The sequence below is a fragment of the Tamandua tetradactyla genome, chromosome 3, assembly GCF_023851605.1.
Source record: "Tamandua tetradactyla isolate mTamTet1 chromosome 3, mTamTet1.pri, whole genome shotgun sequence".
Taxonomy (NCBI): domain Eukaryota; kingdom Metazoa; phylum Chordata; class Mammalia; order Pilosa; family Myrmecophagidae; genus Tamandua; species Tamandua tetradactyla.
Window position 1 is genome coordinate 110,585,644 of NC_135329.1, and position 22,824 is coordinate 110,608,467.

Sequence of the window (22,824 nt, forward strand, 5' to 3'; positions counted from 1 at the left end):
TGAAGTCTTCAAACCTAGGCTCTTTTGAAGATGACTTGACAATCTTATTTTATTTTAGTGTTCAGAAAAGAAGAAAGGAGACAAAGCAAATGGGCTTCCAAGACTCCCTAGCTATATAATTCTATGGTGAGGAAGGAGGCCAACTTTCATGGAGCAGTGAAATGTCCTTTGGCTTTTCTTCCCTACTGTTTAACTTTCCTTGAAATTAAAACAAAACAAACCTTAAGTCAGCTGAATTTTGCAACCTTTGTTGTAAACTCACTCTATAACAAATGAAAGTCGCATTCAAGATAATTTCTACTCAGTGATTCCAAATACTTCTTAAAGAATGGAAGGCATAGCTTATTGATTTGTCTACATTCTCTAAAATAGGAGTTGCAAATTGGCAGTTCCTATGTTGAGTCTGTCCCTTTGGTATTTTTAATTTTGCAAACACACTATTGGACTTTTAAATATCAAAGCGTTCCCATAAAAATCTGTATTTTCCAATTCTTTGAAAAGTAGGAAGATTGTTGAGCTGCCATACTGGTATTAACTACTACCTGCTTTCTATGGGGCTGGGTTGAAATCATTTTAACCTTGAATATTATACATGGGGACTGTTATGTTAGCACCCCAGTTCTAATCCCCCCCTTTCCCTTCTACATAACATTTATATTACTGGTTTGATCTTTATCATGAAGTTATCCTAAAATGGAAAAAGTTAAAGAAAAGAGACTAAGATAGCCATTTTTATTATTTTTTTTTCCTTCGTAGATTTTTTCCTTTGGTGGGATAAATGCTAACTACATTTTTTCTCTTTTTTGACTTTTTCTTATGAAAAAACTATAGGAAAAATTTATTTCTCTCTTGTCTCAATGTTAATACTAATTTTACTCTCTTTGCAGAAGTTTGTTTTTTTCTTTATAAATCCTTATTTTTTGGATATTTTTCAATCCTGAAACTGATTGTATTTCCCTCTTTGTAATAATGTTTTAGAACTAGAGCCAAATTCTTAATATGAATTTGTTTGGATCAATCTCATTTTCTGCTTTATTTTACATTATTAATCTTTATTCTATTTTTCTTTAAGTCCTTCCTTTTATAAATTTATCTCGCTTTAATTTTTCAAGGTACTAGCTTACATTACTTCTGAAGTGGATCAGACTAAACACTGAAGTGGATCACTAAACACTAGTGATGTGCAAGGAAATTTTGAGGGAAAAGAATATAATTTACATTGAGTTATGTAATTTGAGAAATATTCTATTAATTAAAAAATGAAGAGTATATCTCAAATTCTATTCCATATTTCCATTTCTCTCCACTGTTTTATATTTCTCGAGGAACACTGATGCCTAAAAAATGTCAATAATAATCGAAGGAATCCCCATGTACAACCAATTAATGCGAGATGGTTTGACTCTTCTCAACATATTTTGCATTTTATTTCAAGTCTGTTTCTTTTAAAAAATGAAGTGTCTCAACCATTAACTCAATGGCAGAAAGGGAAATTCTCGAGGAGAAAAGTATGTTAGTTCAGAAATCTAAATAGATTAACCTAATCCAATGACTTCCAAAAGGAGATTTGCTTCAGATCTAGTTAAGACATGCTTCTCTGGGGAGGGGGCGGGGTTGGGAATCAAGAGATAAGTAGAGCGTGGCTGCTCTTGAAACCAAGGGAGAGTCAGATGGGAAGATGAGCACCATGGAAAAGAACGCAATTTCTATCCACTTAGGAATCTGGGAGAATGTTGTATTTTTAAATAAGCCTTTGGTCTCATAAACCTGGAACAAACTATAAAACAAAACCTCTAATTTTGCAGATTATAAAATTAAAGAGAAAAAATTATTAAGAACTTGCCCAAGAAAGCACCATAACAGACACAGAACTACGACAATTTCAGATCTAGAACCCTAGTGTGTTAGCTTTGAGTTCCTTGCTGTTTACAGCTGGGAATAAATTCTGATCACCAAGATCAAAGCAGATTTTATGAAGGGAAACTAGGCTGTTTTTCAGCTATTATTGTTTTTATTTCTATTATTCCATTTGCATTTTCTTTGCTTCAGATTGTTTGGCTTATCTATTTGTGTTTCATAAGTGAATCTGCTAATTTGCTTTCTTATCCTAAATAAACATTCATCTTATAAATTAAAAGACAAATATGATAATTCCCTAGGCCTTTTAACTTGTGTTTTTCTTCTTAGTTGCATTTGTCTAAACCTCTACTGGCTGACAAAGTATCTGATTAGGGGCCACAAACAACCAGATAACAACCATTTAAAAATTGGAATATAGTGTAGAGAAGGAAATACAGTATACCACTACAAACATTCAAATCTGAATGTTGAAACAATAATCTTCTTAATAATTGTCACACATGCCATTCCCGTTTGCCCCCAGTCTGTATTTATATTACATTCCCCTACCTTGATTGTCTTTCTATGTTTCCCTTACTAATGCCCATCATTTATTTTTATAAAATACGAATAAAAGTTTATTGTAAAAAATAAGATCTTGGTATTCATAGCTCACTAAGGTTGAAAAAAGACTGGCTAATTTTTAAGTCCACAAAAATTTTGCTCTCACTATGTCCTGCCCTAAATGTTACATAAACAAACACTATAAATAAAACCAAGTCCTTTAAAGAAGACTATCCCAAATGTTATTTTTTCATGGCATGGGATCTTAAATCCTTGTAAGCACCAGTCTGTCCATCCTTTTCAAATTTAACAAAAGCAGTGCCATGTCTTCCAGGTACCAGACAGACTTCCTTGAAACCAGGGAACTGATTAAACAGCACAGATAACATCAGTTTGTTAGTCTCCTCTGGTAAGTTATTAAAGAATAAAATAAAATTTGGAGGCTAATCAGGAACCTGAGGATTTGATGCTGCATTTCCTTGGGCATTAGTTGAATTTGGAGTTCCTAGACCAAACTTTTTGTTTGCAGTTGTTGCAGTCTGTTCCACAGTTTTGGCTTTTTTCTTTTCTTTTCTATTTTCTGTTCAGCAAATGTGCCACACATTTTACATATTATATCAGAATCTGTTTAATTGGATTACCATACAATGGAAATCCTTGGGACTGTCTCAAGGCATTTGTGGATGAGCTCAGTTCCTTAAATATAAGGAAGACCTACCCCCTCATCTTCATAGTCCTTAAAGCTACAATATCTACCGCATGGTCAAACCGAGAAAACAGGGCATACAGGGATCTCTTCAATTCTTCTTTTTTAATTTTGTCATCATATTGCTGATATAAATTGTTTGATTGGGTCTGATGACCATGTTTTCATTTAAATTGTCCAAATACCTGAGGCCTGCATGGTGTGCCATCATTTCTTGAATATCCAGTTTCTTTTATTAAAAAAAAGAACAATTCTCTAACACATGGTCTCTTATTCTGGAGTTTGTAGACTAGGGAACTCATGGGTAGGCATTATGAGATTTATAAAATCTCAGAAATTATGCCTGACACTTTTTGTTGACACATTTCCTTGACTCTGAAAAATTCCAAGACCAATCTCACTTTTTCCTGAATACATATTTATCTCTCATTCTGTTTGTCTTGCATGCATATGAATCTCATATAGTATTCTGTTTTGCTTATACTTCATGTCGATTATGGTGGATTGGTTTAAAGCCCAATGGAAAAAAAGATCGCTATATTCTCCTTTTGATTTTGATTAAAAATAAACAAAATCGTTTATTTAGAAGTTTGCATATAGACTTTTAAAATCCTATATGAAGCTAACATAATTATACTACAGAAATGGAAATTATTAATCAATCTGCATAAAACCATATGCATGATAAGCTGCAAGGATAAAATTTGAAGCTACACAATTAAGCTTTTATTTTCTTTTTATTTTTACACAATTAAGCTTTATATTCGGTTTTTCCATACCACCCTATCATTATTACTTCTCGTAAGGCTTTTCTCATAGAAGGTCTTATGAATTTAAGAATGGAGAGAAGGTTGTGGGAAGATGGCAGAGTCGGAAGCTCTAGCAATTAAACAGGCATGAACTGTCTGAATCGACTATTCTGAAACTCCAAAGTCTAGTAGAACACTGCCTGGCATTGAAGAAGAACAACAAGGAGAGACTGATACATTTCACACTTTCACTAGGGAATTTCACTCTTCATCAGCAGCTGCCATCCTCCACCCCCCAGGCTTGCTGCAGGCAGCAGTGAGGTCCTCAGCCCCAGCTCCTGGGTAGCTTGCTGATTCCAGGGAGTGATATATTGACCTGGTTCCTCAAAACCGAGGATATTTCCCTAGAGCTGACATGAAGGTAGAAGGAAGCATGTAGTCATTAAATTATAATTATGCAAGTAAACTAGACAATGTCTTGAAGAAAATGGATTAGAGTAAATTTATAGAGAATGTAGCAAAGTAGACTAGTAATGCTGTGATAATAAACAAGCTTAAAATCTCTGGAGCTTATACAAGAGAAGATTTATTTACATCTCCTGTTACATGTCCATTGTGGATCGGTGGTTGTGCTGTCCTCCTTGGGGTCATCAGGGACACAAATTACGGATAAGCGGCTACCTTGAATGTTAGTACTTGCCAGATGAAAGTAAATGGAGAGATCGCGAGGGTCTCACATCAGGCCTGGAAGGAACATGCATCACTTTGGATCACAATTAATTAGCCGGAACTAGTCACCCTGCGGGGAGCCCTGTCATATCAATCCCAGTCAACACAAAGGTCTCAGGAAATATAATCTACCCATGTTCCCAGTAAGGGGAGAAATGAAAGTATAGACTGAACAGCATCAATGACTGTCACAAAGAATGACTTGGGTATTAGGCACATCTTAAAAAGGGTGATTAGAGAAGGCTCTGAGAAAGTGATATTTGAGATGAAGCCAGAATGTCTGGAAAAGAACTAGCCATGAAAAAGTTATGGTAAGAGATTTGTAAGTAGAGGGAACAGCAAGTGCAAAGGGCTTAAAGCAGAAAACAGCTTTAGTTTGTCCAGAAAAAGAAAGGAGGGAAGAGAAGTGGGCTATGAAATGAAATCTGAGAGGCAAGCAGGGCTTGGAACTTTTAGGGCTTTAACAATAATGTGGTAAGATAGGCTCACCAGATGTTACTTATTGGGAATTTGGAAGCAGTGGCATGATAATGATGCAATTTAAACTACATTTTTAAAGGATTTCACTGCTGTTGTAAGAAAAATGGATATTATGGGGCTTGAGTGGAAGTAAGGACCCAGATAAATAAGTTTCTGTTGGAGTCAAGGTAAAAAATGAAAGGCATAGTTTCTGCCTTTGAAAAGAGCATAAACTAGTAGGTATACAGGTAAGTAGGTAATGTAGGCAGTTACAAAGTCAAGTCACAAGTGCTGGAAGAGGAAAGAGTGCCATGAGAGCACTCAGAGGGGAAGTCTAACCTGGACTTGGGGATTTCAGATGAGGCATTCTTAAAACAAAATAAGAAGAGAGTTCTGAGTCATGATTAAGAGTCAGGCAGAGGGGAGAGTGGAAGGAGATAAAAAATATTCTGAGAAAAACCAGCAGCATTTATAAAATTCAATGCACTGCATGATTGGAGGAAGTGAAAAAGAGAGCTAAAGAGGCCTAGACCTTGAAGTGCCTTACATACTATGCTAAAATGGTCCGAATTTAATCCTAAAGGCAATTGGGAGCCACAGGAAGACTTTCACCTTGGTTATGATAGCATCAGATTTGCAGTTTAGATAGCTCACTTTGGGAGCACCGTAGAAATTAAACAGAAAGGGGGGGGGGAGGAATACATCTCCAAGATTCTTTAATTTTTTTTTTTGTTTGTTTGCATGGGCACGCACCCGGAATCGAACTCGGGTCTCTGGCATATCAGGCAAGAACTCTGCCTGCTGAGCCACCATGGTCTGCCCTCTCTAAGATTCTTTAAATGTACAGTGGTTTATATCTCTCTATATATTTCACTGCTTCAAACATCAGTTTGCATAAATCGTTATGCACAGGAATGAATGCACACTCATGGTATTTTATGTTCCTTCTTTCCTTCACAATAAACCAAAGGTGCTCCAAATCAAATCTATTTCCGAATCTCTGTTAGTTCGGGTTTTGATGTTTAGAAATGCTGTTCTCTTCTGCCAGTAAACACAGAGAAAAGTCCTGGCATTTTATTTCCTTTTAACTTCTTGTCAAATGAAATCGGCTTCGGCTAACAGTTGTTGATTTTCTCCTGGATGGAGAGCTGTGTTCCTCTGAGGCACCTGTGATGACCCTTCCAACTGAGCTTCAGGCCTGTGTGGTCCCCTAGAGCCCTCAGTTTCAGGGCTTGGCACACCATCCGTCCTCAGTATATGGCTTGTCCCAGTGGAGCGTTGTTGTAATGATGACTATGTTTACATGTTTAGGCTCGTGCTGTTTTACTGTTATGTTTTCATGTTTCTTATGCTGGTTATGCTTTAACTAATGCAATTTCATTGTGTTTTTTTTTTTTTTTCCCTGCAGCTATTTAAAGCAAGTGCACATTTTGGGAAATCTAACATACATAAATGCAGAGCCCTGGAGGAAGTGTGGCAACCAATGGTGAAATTTATCCCAGTATTTAAATGAATTCACTCTGACTAAATATTTGTAGTTAGAAGACTAGAAACTATACAAAGAGAGAAAAGATTTTTTCTTTCTTCTCAAGTTAAAGAGTGGAAATCAGGATGGCCAAAATTATATGTACCCTACAACTTTTTTAGATAGGATATATTTTTTGGTTCATAAAAATATTAACGTACCCTGAGATAATAGTCAATAATAGTGTTGCAAATAAAGTGGATTGTTTAAATTGTGAGACAAATCTGGGATTATTTTCTTTTTTCATTGTTTTAATGGAGTTTAAACCTTAAGTGCTTTGAAAAGCAAAAAGTGGTATATATATATATTGCAAGTGTACAGTAAAATGTGTGCATTTGCTATAACCACCATAGTCTCTGCTCTATTCCTGGCTTTTCCATGAATCACTAAGAATTAATTTCTGCACCTATGACAGCTGTGGCTCCAGATTCATAGACATTCTTTGCTATCTCTAAAACTACTGAGAAGCTGACTTATCTCCAGCAGTGTGAAGGTAACCTTTGCTGCTCCTGCCTGAGGTTAGCCTTAATATCCCCCAGAGGAAGTGAGTCAGTCCCTGGCTTCTAGACATCACCCAGTGATACCAGTGTTTGTTAATAACTACCTTCTAGCTCTTGAGCTGACTGAAAGGAGCCTGTGTTGATGTTGATGGGGATACATTGCAGTGCTCCTCTCCATGAAATGTGGGACAGATTCCCCAGGGGATGCTGCCTGTCTGATAGTGCTATGGTGTCTGCTGTGAACTACTAATGAAGCCAAGCCTGCATTCTGTCTCTTAAATCAACTTGTTCCTATGCCATTGCACCTTGCCAACTGCCTGCAGTCAACTAGATGTGCCATGTCTCTTGGTATATTTTTTTCACCTCCCTTTCCTCCCTCCTACCTCACTCATATACTTCCTGGGCCTTTTATTCTAACAAACTCCTTTTGCCCCCATATGTAATCCGTACTGAGGCTGATCATGATAAGGAGTCAGGTGGGATCATCAATCCACTTAAGTGCCTGGGATTTAATGGTAAATTTAATGATAAGAAAGAGACCAGGTGTAGATCTTTCTATTTTTATTATCTGGATTAGTTAGAAAAGGCTAATAGAAAGGAATAGAAAAGTATGTGTGGATACCTAAGCATAATTCAATTAGTTTTAGTGTTAAAAATACATATATACACATACTCTCAAAGAATTTAGTGAAGGGTATTACACATCACCTTTATAAGTTAAAGTATTATTGAAATCAAATATAGCTAAAACAAAGAAAACTTTTTTTTTCATTAAAATCTTACATTTGAATATCTGGAACTCCATCCTAAATATTTCAATTAGAATCTAATGCATCATGGGAATGATAAACTCCTTCAGTACCTACATAAAACTGAACAGGTAATATTAAAATGTTGTATTGTATAGGCATAAAGGACTGTAGTTCCTTTAAAATGTCTCTACTTGTGTTTTAAATCAGAGGTCAGCAACTTACAACCTGTTGACCAGTGCCAGCCCATTGCCTGTTTTGTAAATAACGTTTTATCGGAACACAGTCACCCTCGTTTATTCACATATTTCCTATGGCATCTCTCATACTATCATAGCAGAGATGATAGTTGTGGCACACAGGATAGCCCATAGAGCCTGAAATACTCACTACCTGACATTTTAAGAGAAAATTTTTCATCTATCCCTGTTCTAACTGTTCCAAATTCTGTCTAAATTCACAGAACCTCTCATTAGAATATATACATATCAACAACAGCAGCAAATTATACTGTGCTGAAAGGTTCTCATAATGTTCCATGACAAGGAGCTAGAGTAGTTTAGGTGGATGGTTTTAAGCACTAAAGTTAATTGTAGAAAGGTTTTAGATGCAGATAATGATACATTTTCTTTGGAAGCCCAAGCATTGAGAAAAACCAACTCAGAACTCAAATAAATGCCCTTACAAAAAGTGAATTAATCTGGAGATTACAGTACAGGAATATAATATCTATGTATAAATTCAGTTGAAGCTTCACATAAGTACGGAAACAAATAATGAAGGTTCTGAACGAAGTCAAATACAACTATTTTCACAGAGAAAGGCAAAGTTGCTTATTTCTGTATTCTCACAAATGTATGGCCACTACTCAGTTATGGAGAAATGAATGAATTATTTGGTAGATTATTCACGTCCTTTGTTTCTTTTTGTTTTGCTACTGAATTCTTGAAGTCCTACCATTTCACCGCTCAATAACCACAATCTGACAATGAAAGAGCCAGAATTTAAAGACTATGGAAATCAATTCACTCGACATTACCTCGCACCTTTGCTAACAGAACAGGACAACAGTCCAAGGATCTTCATTAAAATGAAATATTTTCATTACGTATTGATTTAAGCCTTTAATTATAGTTAAGTATCATGAGAGATGTTGCAGCTTAGCCTTAAGGTACATAATTATCCTCTTAATACAAAGCTAAATTTATCTATAAATAAAAGCATGGGTCATTCCTAATTTCCTGTCAAGTAAAAATGATGATAATTGGCTTCTTTTTTCCAATTTTTAAGACATTTTTTAAACATTTCTTTCTCTCTACTTTGAACTTATCTGATCTCTTTAAATTTTCCTTATAAGCACATAACTAGGAACATTGTTGATGCTCAAAACAGGCTTTGTTATTAATTGATTCAAAAGCCTTGAGCTTCCTTTGTTCTTAATGTAACAGTTGTTTGCAGTATTAAATTTAAAATGACCTTTAAAGAGATATTTTGTGCAGGAAAAGAAAAAGAGGCTTCCTATGGATAAAATCCATTAATAATTAACCATGTTTTGATATCTCAGTATTGACACTTTACAAGAAAGGTAAATCAATTTGTTAGAGAATAAAGTTAAGACAGACAATTTGTAATTTCATTGAAAACAGATATTATACTTCTCTAAAAGAGAAAGGAATTTAAATTTTCTTTTCATTGCATTTATCAGGAAATAATATATGCTTTTCATTAAAAGAGGAAGAGCAACAAACTTTAATACAGAAGGCTGGATGAGTCAGGGGAGTCTATAACATAACTTGCTAATTTACCCATATTCAAAGCCAATTCTTAATTCTCAATAAAATTCAGTAATGAAGAACTAATACCAGATTCCATTTGCTTTGGTCAAAATGAATTGAAAGTATTTTCAGGACATTTCTGTGGAAGTAAAACTGAACAGATGACAGAGTCTGGCAGTGGTGTCTTCTTTTCTATGTGATAAGGATCAAATACTCTGATAAAACCCTGGTGGTTCAGCTACGATGGCATACAATAGAGAACAGAAGTCAAAAGATCTTGGCTTTAATGTCCATTCTCTCCTTCTCTAAATATGTGACCTAAATCTTCAGCTGCGAATTAAGTTTTGATACCTACACTGTTCTTTGTGGGTTCAGACACCCCTGGTAAGATCTTAGTCTCTTTTGGATTGGTAGTACGTTCTGCAATCCCTAGATTTTCCGCAGAGGATTTTGTATCATCATTTGAATCCAAAATCTGTCCTGCAATTGTCTTATGGGTTCAAAGGTCGCAGAGTCATCACCTCCGACACAGGAGGGATATATTATTACACACACTTTAGGATAGAATTTTATCTAGCTGAGTCCTTCTCCTCATCTGTATAATAAAAGACCTGAACTAAATGATCTTTTGATTTTCTTCCAACTTCCTCATTTTCAGGGGAAGACAGACAAACATATTCTTTGGGTGACTGAAGAAATTACGTGGGAATGCCCTCAGACATTCCAATAACAAAATTCCAGAATTCCAATGTATTAAGATGGAATGTGAGAGGGAAAGGAAAATAGAAACAACAACAAAAAGACAAGAGATTTATGGTAATTATTCAATATAGTGGCCCAGGCCCTTCTAATGCCTTTTGTTAAATTTTATTACATTGACCTATAGAAAGTAGAAAGGTCTTTATTTCTCATTTTTAAGTGAAATTGAGTACACAATTGAAAGAAAGGGAGTAATTAAGTTAATTCATAGAAAGTTAGGACAAAAAAGAGTTTGATTATACTCCATAGCTGCAGAACCAAAATGCTGAATGTAGGAATAAAGAGCAGACGATGCTGGTTTGGAAATCTAGCAGTGTAATCCTGGGCAAGTATCTTGACCTTTCTGAGTAATACTTATTGTGGGAAATAAATGAAATAACACACGTAAAGTGCCTGGCAATCATTGCATCACCAATATATGTTAATTTCCTTTTCATTCCCTATAATATTACTAACAGAATCTTGTCACTGGGCACTTACTGTTACATAATAGTTTGGTAATAGCTACAAAAAGATTAATAGTTTTCCTGTTTACTGTCTATTGGGTAGTAAAGATTCACACATAAATAAATAAAAATAACAAAATATAAGGTAAGTATCCTTATCTGCTTTGTTCTATTGGATGCTGAGCTGAAATTGCAAGCATTTACTGGACAAATGTAAGCAAATTACATTGTATGAAGGATATGTGAATGAGTAGGAAAGTACACCTAGTATCGCATATCATCACGAAAGTAAATTCCTGGATCTGGGAGGGCAGGGCTAGGAAACAGAAAAAGCTACTAGATATATGAGACAGAACAAATAAGAGATGGTTTCTGAGTGTAAACTCAAATGTTGTGGTCAAGAAGTACACTCTTTTACTCAACTACATATTGAGAATCCATTGTGCATCACATATCACCCTTGATCGTGGAAATATAAAGATAAGATAAATTATTCTATGAATAATTGAATGAATCATAAATGAATGAATGAATGAATGAGGACAAAGAAAGTAGAAGTTTTCAAAGCAGAAGCAAAGAAAACCAGTTAAAACAGAAGAATATGAGCACATGCGATCATACATATTAATACTGTTATACACTTAACTGCTTAATGGATTTGGGAACTTGTTAAAGACTATTCATAATAAATCAAAATTGAAGGTCAATACTTACTTAATTTTAAATTTGCATTTAATTTGTATTTGCAATGTAAATAAGGGATCACATATGTTCCAGCATCACCCAGTTTATTTGCTTAGTGGAACAGGCAGTAAATATCCCCTTTTCAGACAGCCAAACAGAAGGCATTAAAGAGCAATGGCCAAAAATCAGGGTCAGATGCCACTTTGAAGTAAAGAAAATGTCAAATATTTGAGAAATTTTTAAGTTGTATTTAGGAGAAACCATAGGCAAATTCTATTCTAGGGAAAACCTGTTCTCTTTTTCATCAGGTCTCTGCAGAAATTCTTTGGTATAACTTTTTACAGCAATTTCTGAATGGAAACTGACATGTAGGAATAGCTGTCTAAAAATATAGAACAATTTGCATATGTCTATTTTAGAAATGCTTTATTCCTTTGGTGAAATATGGTTGAGACTATTACCAAAAAGAAGATAAGAATGAAAGTTTACATAATTCAGATGAATAAAACTGTCAACAGTGACATAAGATTAATACCACGTATTCGGTATTTTATAGATATGGCATATGTCTAGATTGTTCTTATTCTATTATTCCAGCCAGAGAGTTAAAGGGCTTGTAAGAAAACAGTGAGGTATGGATTTTGCTTTAGTCTTAACATCTTTATAGGGAAAACCACCTTTATGAGAAATTTCAGTACTTAAATGGTTATGTCTGAGGCTCTGGAGAAACTCTCCTTTATACCAAATTCTATTTGTAGAAAATGCTGCTGCTGTAGTGAGAGTTCAGTCTCACTTAGTTTTCCACTAGGAAAACTGTTCATTGAATAGATTTTTTAAAGTTTCACTATAACAATATGTACCAATCAAAGGATCCAGAACAAAAGAACTGGAGCAAAATTATTAAGACACAGTATTGAAAAAAAAAGAGAAGGAGTTAATTTCTATCCCACATTAGTTGTTGTTGTTGTTGTTGTGTGTGTGTGTGTGTAGCTACGTGTATTGGTGACTTGAAGAAAACAGCATTTTTCTGAAAGGTATTGTTTCTTTTCCATCTAATAAAGAAGTATGGAAGTGGGTGGAAAGAATAGCACACATTAAAAGAAAAGGAAAATGTGGTATATGTTAAGAAAATAGGTATCCATTAATCTAAGTGGGGACTACCCATTCATATATTGTGTTAATCATATTGATTATTTAAAAAAATGATCATTTGTATGGAATTTTTTTGAAATGTCTTTCTGATATAGGGTAAAATGAAATTACAATCAGAAATTTTCTGAAATGGTGATTCCATGTGGAACTTTCCGTTTCCTGTTTTGTCCTACTCCTTTACTATTAAAAGTTCATTCAAGAGTATCTCTATACATTTGGAAACTGAGTTGAGAGGAACTGCACCATATGCTCAGCCTACCCAGGCAGGGTAAAGCAAAGTGCTGAGCAATTATATAGTGGATTTTATCAGTTTTGACAGCCAGTCTTAAAGTTCAAGCCAGAATCCCCAGATCTTTCTTCCACAGCATGTTTTGGGACTGAATTACATGACTAATTGCATCACATTTCTACTTTAACTTGGTAATGGCCTCACAGAACTGCCAAGTGCAAATGACTTTCCTGAACAGCTTTAACAATTCTATGTGTCGTGGTTATTGTACGACATGCATGGCAATCATATATAATAAATATATTTAAATTATCTTTAGATGTGAATTGTCTTTCACCAGAGACATACCAGAAGGTTACATTCCCTCAACTTAAGTGTTCATGAGTAGAATGCTTGATTACAGAACCCTAGCACAATTCATGATCTGATAAATATAAATTAGTTCAGGAAGTTCTCGGTTTTTGCTTGAAACATGTCCTAGAACTGCAAAGATTATCTGGGTCGTTTCTTTTATATTTTGCCATAATCATCTAAGAAATACATGGCATTCACCTTGACAGTCTATCCTTTTGCAGTGATAGATGAGTGAAAGTGAGATGTTCTAAGAAGGAAGGCATTAACATTAAATGGTCACTGTTTCTAGTATCCAAAACAGAAAATCTACCTAGGGAGCCTCAGATGGGGTAAGCTACTTACTTTCGATACTCATGAGGCTGCAACAATGTCTTCAAAACTTCTCAATGTGCAATGATCGTTTTAACTTAGTAAAAAATACACACAGAAGAGAGGGATGGGCTCTCATTTCTGAGAATGGAAATAAATTAATTTGGGGCAATTTATCTTTCACAGCATATTATGGAGCAGTGCCAGGAGGCCACAGATGCACACCCCATGAGCAGCCTAAAAAGACATCTGTGAGGAGGTAAAAATGCAATTTTATATAAAAAATGTTATTTAATAACGAAATATCAAACAGACCCCAGATGACTGTCTCAAATATGTAAAAAAAGAAAAGGGGAAAAAAATTGTCATAAACATTTCTCCCCCCCACGTCGGGGTTAATGAAAAGAAAAATGTTTTAGCTCATGTAAACAACTGAAGCAACTAAACTGAGAGAGAAGACACGAGAATGAGATAGAGAGAAAGATAAAGAAAGGGAGGATGACATAGGACAATTACAGGAAAGAAAGTTACAACAGATAACCCACTGCATAATGAAGAATAAAAGAGATATATAGGAGGTGCATGGGTAGTTCAGTAGTAGAGTTCTCCCCTACCGTGAGGGAGACTGGGTTTGATTCCTAGCCCATGCATTTCCCCTCGTCCTCCACTGCCAAAAAAAAAAAAAAATCAACAAATGGTACTGCAAAACAGGATAGTCAAATGGAAAACAGAATGTAACGTGACCCTCACCATATAGGATGCAAAGAATAGAGACACATAACGTTCAATAGTAGCTTTATGTATAATTCATTCCTTTCCCAATTTTGAAACAAAATTGAATTCAAATATGCCCACATTAAATCTTATAAGGCATTGTCATAATATTTTTTTCCTCATTTTCTGTTTTCATTATAGCTACTATGTCCACTGTCAGGGAAAGACATGAATCATCTCAAGACCAGTGACCACGAGGCCTCATGCTTCATTGCTGTGGCTCATGGGTCACTGTTTGACCTTATTCGGATTATCATTATGACTCTTATAATCCAGTCCATCCTGGTAAAAACAAAATAAAAAAAGTCTCTGAAAAATCACTTAGGGAATTCAGGACAAAGTCAGGGTTTTTCTTTAAGAATCTGGTATTTTATAGTTAATTTCTTGAATAGACACTTTTCCCAGCGTTTATGAGAGAGAGAGAGAGAGAATAAAAGGAACCCACATCAAAGATGAGATAAGATATTTTAGAAACTTTCTACCTTCTCGGTTGTCAAATATTTTCAGACAACAAACATATTTCCTTAGATAACACTTTGAAAATGCTTCCTTCTGATGACTGCTTAGTATGTGGTTCCCCCTTCTCCACCCTACTAAATAAATCATTTCATTGTTGTTTTCATGCTAGATTCTTAAACTGACTGAAGATAGGGACTTTAATTGTCCATCATTTAAATCAATTTCTTGCATCTAATCTGGCGCTTGGTACATGACAGGTCTTCAATTAATATTTGTAGACTACATGAAAGAATGAATAATAAATACTTTTAATCTCTTACCAGAAGGAAAACTTCCTCATAAAGATGGTACTGATTGTACTGAATGTTTGACTGGGTAACAGTTTTTTCCTATGATATCTCCAACATAATTTCTAATTTATTAACATAGCTTATGGCTGATTAATTTCTGCAAAGTGACCAATGTAAACGACAGGCTCAGGCTGCTTGTGGATATGTTAAGAGCCAGAGAGCTGATCTTCTTCCTCTCTTATCTTACATCCCAGAAAGTCAATCGATTTAGAACATAGCACCATTTAATATGGGATTATTTCAATCCTTAAGAAATAACATTTGTAGGAAATAAATGGAAAAAATTATACCGGCCTTTTACTTTTTTTTTTTTTTTTTACTTGTTTTTCCATTTTTGGGCTTGGTTTGGGGTTCAGTAATTTCAAAGGTGGAGGGAGTTAAGAGAGCAGTAAATAAAGCATCTAGTATGAGGGTATAAAAAGGTACTGAGGTGAGAAACCACAGACAGGAAATTCAAGAGTGAGCGGAAGCAAGGAAAACGAGCGAGTTATTTTCCACAGTCCCACATGTGTATCTTTCACCCGATAAGCAATTTCTTTTTTACTTAGTGTTCATTCTGTACAACTTCAAAATACTATCTGTCATCTTAAAGCGAGGTTTTGCGGACTCACAGAATCACCGACCTTCTTTGGAACAGTTGGCCGGAGTCTCGTCGCTGAAGTCCCCGCAGTCATTGTCCCCGTCGCAGGCCCAGTGGCCGGGGAGGCAGCTGCCGCTGGAGCACCTGAACTGCCGGTCAGAGCAGGTGCGAGCACAGCCCACCTCGTCGCTGCCGTCCCCGCAGTCGTCGTCTAGAATGAAGCAGCAACATTAACGCTCGTGAAAAACGCTGCCCCGGGGAAATGTTCTCTTCCGAACTATCCAACACCTCTTGTGGTGGGAACGCAGTTCTGTCTTAGATTTTGAAAAGAAACGATGAGTCAAGGGATCAGAACTTCCCATGAACAAGGGGAGGGTGCTTTTCACCTTTATACGCCTTCTCTTGTGCCTTAGCATCAATTGCTAAAGGAAGAGAAGAAAAATCCTTGACTTTGGATTAGAAACTTAATCTCTAGATTACTTAGTCACGGCTAATGCATAGGGATGCATTATTAGAGCATGAAACAATTAGTAACTGGGGTGATTGGAGAACTTTCGTGAAGTGATACCGGCAGGGATATCCCTACTGTGGAAAAGTATTATTTAATATCTACAGTCTCAATGTCATCTCGTCAATTCAGTCCCTTTGTGCTCACTCCCCAAAATGAGGACCCACTGTGAACCCCTCTCCCAGTGGCTCCCATGTGTGTACTGCTATACATGATCATTTGCAATGGTTTCTATTCTTTACTAAAAACTGTTGCAGGAGGGAAGGTAGAGGAATGTGAAGTGAAAAGGGATTTTGAAATAAATGCCTGTGAGTGCATCGATTTATATATAATTCATTTATCTCTATTTGGCATAATTTAGCATAATAATGCTATTGGGTATAAGAAAAATCATCATTTGTACATTTAGAAAGGGAAGGTGAAAGTATTAAGGCCATCTGGATAATTCCATAATAGTTTATAAACTATACCATCCTTAGGTTGCAAAGCATTTTACAGAAATTCTTTGAGGAATCTGAACACCCAGGTTATTTCCTCAATTGTCCCCTTCATGTTTGTGCACTTAGACTATGTATAGCATAATACCTGGACACAAATCTCTATCATGGCCCAGCAAGGCTTTGACAGTGCTCCATTACCTCTAATGCAAATCCCCACTGAGTGCCCGCTGCCCTCCCATCACCTGTCTTAGATGTTTTACTTGGTACTGTGAGATTCTCTTACAAACTAGCCCTGAAGGAGACAAGGCAGTCAAGATAGCCAGGCCCCCTATCAAATCGGTGCTGAATAGTGAACATTCGGTACTTGCCCGAGTCGCAGTGCCATTTACTGCTAATGCATCTTCCACTTTTGCATATAAATTGTGTTAGCGGCTCACATGTTGGAAATTCTGTGTAAGACATAAAAACAACCAATTAGGAAACATAGTATTGATTTGCTTGCCATATTCTGTATCTAATATGCTAAGGAGATCACAACTCCTCCCTTGCCCCTAACAAAAGTCACCAAGGAGACATTAGAGAAACAAATAGAGGGACTCCAACTTCTTGAGTACAGAGGATACACACAACTTGATCAACTTTTAACAGAGAACTTTCCAGGGATTGAAAGCCAAGGAGAACCATTTGATGAAGGACAGTTTGCAACCATTACCTGCAGGAAAAATGAATAGATGTCAATTCCCTACATCAGCAGACTCAACCTCTACCCAGTGACAAGCAGAGGAAGGGAGCTCTGCATACTGAAGTTGCAAAGGAATGTGCACTTGCTTTAAAAGAGAAGGGACTTTTCTGAACACAGAGAGCTGAAGTAGGAGAACAAGATCTAATTATGCCTCTGAGAAATGTCAACATCACAACTTGAAAGGAAAACAAACTCAATAAAATCAGTTTAGCTGGCAACATACAGTTGCAAAGACTTTCAAAGTGTGAATTTGGAGTCTATAAAAACAAAACAAAATAAAACAAAATACCTTTAAAGTAACAGCAAGAAACTAGATTTCCAAATGGAAATTTGCCCAATTAAATCAAAAGACCTCCTTTCTTAACTTTAGATAACCAAGATTAAAAAACAAATAGAATTAGCATATAAAAAAGATTTTAAAAAAAAGATAATTTGCCAGGGAAGAATTAGTAAATTCAGAAGCTAATGTCATATAAAGATCAAATAATCAAGAGTGACTGATAAAAAAGTAATAGTCATCAGAGAATTATAATAGACAATTCACTCATGGAATTTGGAACATATCTCACTAATATTTTTCAGGAGAAAGTTTGACTCTTATTACATATGTGGTGAAAATAATTCATTTAGAGTTTATATGATTTGCTCAATGCCATACCCTTTAGCTCCTAGGAGAATATCAGTAGAATAATAAATCCTCAAATGCAAGATCTCATTTAATAGATATTTAAAAAAATAGAAGATACAGAAAAAAAACTTTGACTCCATCAGCTCACTGGCATAGTAGGATAGTTTTGTGGTTAGTTTCTTTAATACTGTACCTCTGACAGCTAGAACCAAAGATATTTTGTGGTAACAACTGATGCAGAATCATAAAATATATTTGATGGACACATTTTCAAATTGTATTCTCCTGATAATCTCAAGTTAGCAAGGATACATGGAGAAAAGATGGTGACTGAGGAGGCTTGTCTTGGCTGCCCAAACTCTTGCATCCCAATCAACTTACCGTGTCTCCCTACATAAACTAGCTCTCTATCTACATAGATTTCTTTTTTTGTATGCTGTATGGCAGGGGTCACAATTCATTCTTTTTCCATGTGACTATCCCATTATTGCAGCATGATTTGTTGGGTTGTTGTTGTTGTTGCTGTTTGGTGGGGGCAGGGGGGGGCATGCACAGGTTAGGAATTAAACCCAAGTCTCCCGCATGGCAGGCAAGAATTCTATCACTGAAGTACCCTTGCAACCCCTACACAGATTTTTTTAAACTTTTTTATTGTATAGTATAACATATATACAAAGCAAAGAAGTGAAAGAGCAATGGTTTTCAAAGTACTCTTCAACAAGTAGTTACAGGACAGATAAGAGTCTGTCATGGGCTACTCTACAATCCTCTCAGATTTTTCCTTCTAGCTACTCCAGGATATAGGAAGTTAGAGAGCTTAAATATTTTTTTTAATCATCATAATCGATTTTTTTCCTTTTTTGTGAAAAAATAACACATGCAAAAAAAGAAAAAGCAATAAATTTCTAAGCACAGCACCTTCATTTTTGTAGAACATATTTCAGAGTTTGACATTACAATTTCACAATTTTAATTTTTACTTCTAGCTGCTCTAAGATACTAGAGACTAAAGGAGATATCAATTTAATGATTCAACATTCATATTCATTTGTTAAATCCTATCTTTTTTGTATAACTCCACCATCACCTTTGATCTCTCCATCCCCCTCTTTAGGGGTGCTTGGGCTATGGCCGTTCTAAATTTTTCATTTTGGAAGGGTCTGTCACTAATATGGGATAGGGAGATGGAACTGTCTGATGTTCTGGAGAGGGTGGGCTAGGTTTCAGGATTTATCTGGACCAGGGACCCATCTGGAGGTTGTAGGTTTCTGAAATGTTACTCTACTGCATGGAACCCTTGTAGAATCTTATATATTGCCCTAAGTGTTCTTTAGAATTGGCTGGAATGGTCCTGGTTGGGGTTTGGAGGTTTTGATAGGTAGCAATGTCTAATTGAAGCTTGCATAAGAGCAACCTCCAGTGTAGCCTCTCAACTCTTTATGAATTCTCTCTGCTACTGACACTTCATTAGTTACATTTCTTTTCCCCCTTTTAGTCAGGATGGAATTGTTGATCCCACAGTGACAGAGCTGGATTCATCCCTGGGAGATCATTTCCCATGTCACCAGAGAGACTACACAGATTTTTAATTTGGGAGTTTCTAGTTCCATTTTATTTGAAGAGAAATATTAACAAAAATGTATTCCTCTGCTTTACCCCCCCCCCAAAAAAGATCACTGATTATGTCCTATCATTTGGCCCTGAGAAAAATGAAACTCAGAAAAATTAGACTTACTTAAGCTTTCCTTATGGTTATATGTATGTTAGTAATGAAAAGCAAGTCTCATAATTCAGTTCTTCTAACTTTTCCTCTACCACCTTTTCTCTCACACTGCCACTTTTCTATCTCTCTTTCACTTACCATCAATGAATGTACCTAAATTATTATTTTACTCCAACCATGTTAAACTTGAAGGTTAACTGTTTCTTATAAATTGCCTCATTATGTAAAGAGGCACTTCTTTATATTCATAAGAAATATACCTCTTTCTAGATGCTTCCATCATTTTAGCATTTGGTCACAGTTTATATCCATATAAACCACTCCTTCATGATTGCATAATGTTAGATATTTTAATAGTTTAAAATTCATTATGTTATCTTTAAATTCTATATTACTTTCAGCTTTTAACTGAATTTTATAGGGCAGAGCATATCAAGATTCACTAATCATTTCAAAGGCATTACTTTAGGCCTATTCCTGACCATTTCTATTTTAAGAGTTGAGGAAAATTACAATATTTCAGTTAGTGGTTCCATTAAAAAATAGGTTCCTAAGCATTTTCGTAGTACTTTCACCATGAATCACATTGGCAATGGTGTTTTAAGGAAATAAGAATTTTAAATGACATTGCTATAATTCCTACAAGAATGGTCTGTATTTTTCCTATAAAAATTATGATTTAGTAAGTGAAAACTTTTATGTTTAAACAGTTCTAGGTAAATAATAAATAACTGGAATTAATAGTAAAATAGGAGCAAATTAAACTTTGTCAGGTAGTTTACTATAGAGTCAAAGACATATATTTCATATTTTAAATTAAAGTAATATTTTAAATTAAAATTAGGGACTAGACTAGAATATTCACCCTACTTTTAAAATGGTGAAACACTGAGTCAGCTTTGCAGGAGCTTTGTAAGAATTCTCGCTGGTATGTAGCAGAGCTGGGGAAAAAGAGTCAGCCAGTGTGACAAGCGATGATACCCAGTGAACAGTCTTCAGGGGACAGCCATCCTTAGTACTTGCAACTGACAAAGTTGACAACATGGATTGATATTAATTCACAAGGAACATGTAGGGGAAGTGGTGGCTTCCTATTAGATCTGGTTGATATGGTATTCCTGATTACCTACTTCTTTACTTCTTAAAATCTAATTTTTTTAAATTTATTTTTTCTTATCAAACCAAAGCAACATACAAACATAAACATTCTTAACATACAAACATTCTGTACATGGTGTACAATCAATGGCTCACAATATTATCACATAGTAATATATTCATCACCATGATCATTTTTAGAACATTCACATCACTCCAGAAAAATAAATAAAAAGAAAAAAGAAAAAAACTCATACATACCATACCCCTTATGCCTCCCTGTTATTGGCCATTAGTATTTCCATCTACTCAATATATTTTAACCTCAATATATTTTATACAAGCTGATATATCCATATGATTCAATCTATTTCTTTTGTGTGACTCTACCTTTGAGTATGTTCATCTGAGGTTCAGGCATTTGAGTGGAAATAATTATAAGCTAAACAAATCTTTCTTAAAGTTTCTTTCTTATACTTAAAATGTTAAATTTATTCTAACAGAACCAGTTAAAGACATGACTTTTATCAAAGTACTGGTACTGTTAGAATAAATTTAACATTTAAAGTACAAGAACATGTGATGAGAACATTATTATGATTCAAAGAAAGAAGTAAAAAGTACATAATCATTGATGTTTAGAGATAAAAGATTGTATCAAAAGCTATCCAGGCAGCAACTCAACAAATATTTTGACATACAGAAAGTACTAGAAAGAAAAATGAAAATGCCCAAGGCATAATTTAATCAATACTTCTAAGAGAGTTTTCTTTTGTTACCTGACAAGATAATGGAAACTTGTGTTTATGTTTCAAGAATCATCATGAATGTTGCAAAAATGTTCTTTCTTCCTTAGATAAATAATAGTTGTTTAATGTTTAGAAGATGCTATAGACATGAATCAAGGATAAACAAAGCATTTTTTTAAGTAATAGTTCAAGTGAGTAAACAATTAAATGTTGATTAAAATGTAGATCTATGATGAGATACAATTAAAAAATAACAATGTATCCTTTTGTATCTATAATAGGTTGATTCACATTTTGTAATCTCTCTCCTATAAACTTAAAAGCATGTTAACAAATGCCACAAGTTTTGCTAGGCAAAATAAATCACCTCAAACATCTGGAAACTTCAGAAATTTGGAGATACTTCATTGTATGGGAAACTTGTCAATTAAGATCATTTCTAACTCATAAATTCTAACTCTAAAAAACATTAAAAAAAGAATCTGGAATGAATTTCTGAAAGGTAAAAATTCTCAGAATGAATAAAAGGATATAAAAGTCAATGCAACTTCAACAATTTCAATGTCTAAGAAAACTAAAGGCATAAGCATAGTTCTGCCCACACTCAATAGAATTATATATATACATACACACATACGCACATTTAATGCATATATGTTCTTAAACAATTGCATATTGTATCTGATTTTTTTAAACATAAAAGTTAGTTAAATAATTTATCTTGGCAATCTTGTAGTCTACCTTAATTTATGGGACCAAAATGCAAAGTGTTGCCTATACAAAAAGGGAACTTGGGAGAATGCAAACGGTAAATCACTAAGAACAAAGGCTTTAGTGAAAGAGAAAATGCAAGAGAGTAAATGGACTACTGCTTTATTCTTATTTCCTTCACAATGCAGCAGTGTGGCCTTGGATAAATCACTCAGCCTCTCTGATCTAAAATTCTTGATGTGTGATGTGAACTCTTGATACATATAAATCCTGAAGATCAAGAAGTCAGAAGAAACACCATCTACAAATACCCAGCACTCTGAAAAACACTTAATGTAGTGAGAAATAGGGTTCAGCACCTGAATGACTCCTGGAGCTATTATAGTATCCTAATAAAGCACAATAACTGATTTTCAAAACTAAATGACAGAGCTAAAATAAAAATGCTAAAATTACGTTTGGCTTGCTCTACTCAATAATGGAGCGAAAAGTGCAATGCATTTTAGAAACAGTTTCATTAAATAAATAAATAAA

The 22,824-nt window shown here is 35.0% G+C and overlaps 1 protein-coding gene across 1 annotated transcript in view; it reads right to left on the bottom strand.

Moving 5' to 3' along the window:
- Positions 1-22,824, bottom strand: part of LRP1B (LDL receptor related protein 1B) — a 1,945,542-nt gene that overhangs the window by 684,593 nt on the left and 1,238,125 nt on the right. Inside the window, exons 19-20 of the mRNA XM_077153691.1 lie at positions 17,008-17,088; positions 15,735-15,902 (exon numbers count right to left, since the gene is read on the bottom strand). Coding sequence (XP_077009806.1) covers positions 15,735-15,902; positions 17,008-17,088 — 249 coding nt within the window. The remainder of the gene's footprint in view (positions 1-15,734; positions 15,903-17,007; positions 17,089-22,824) is intronic.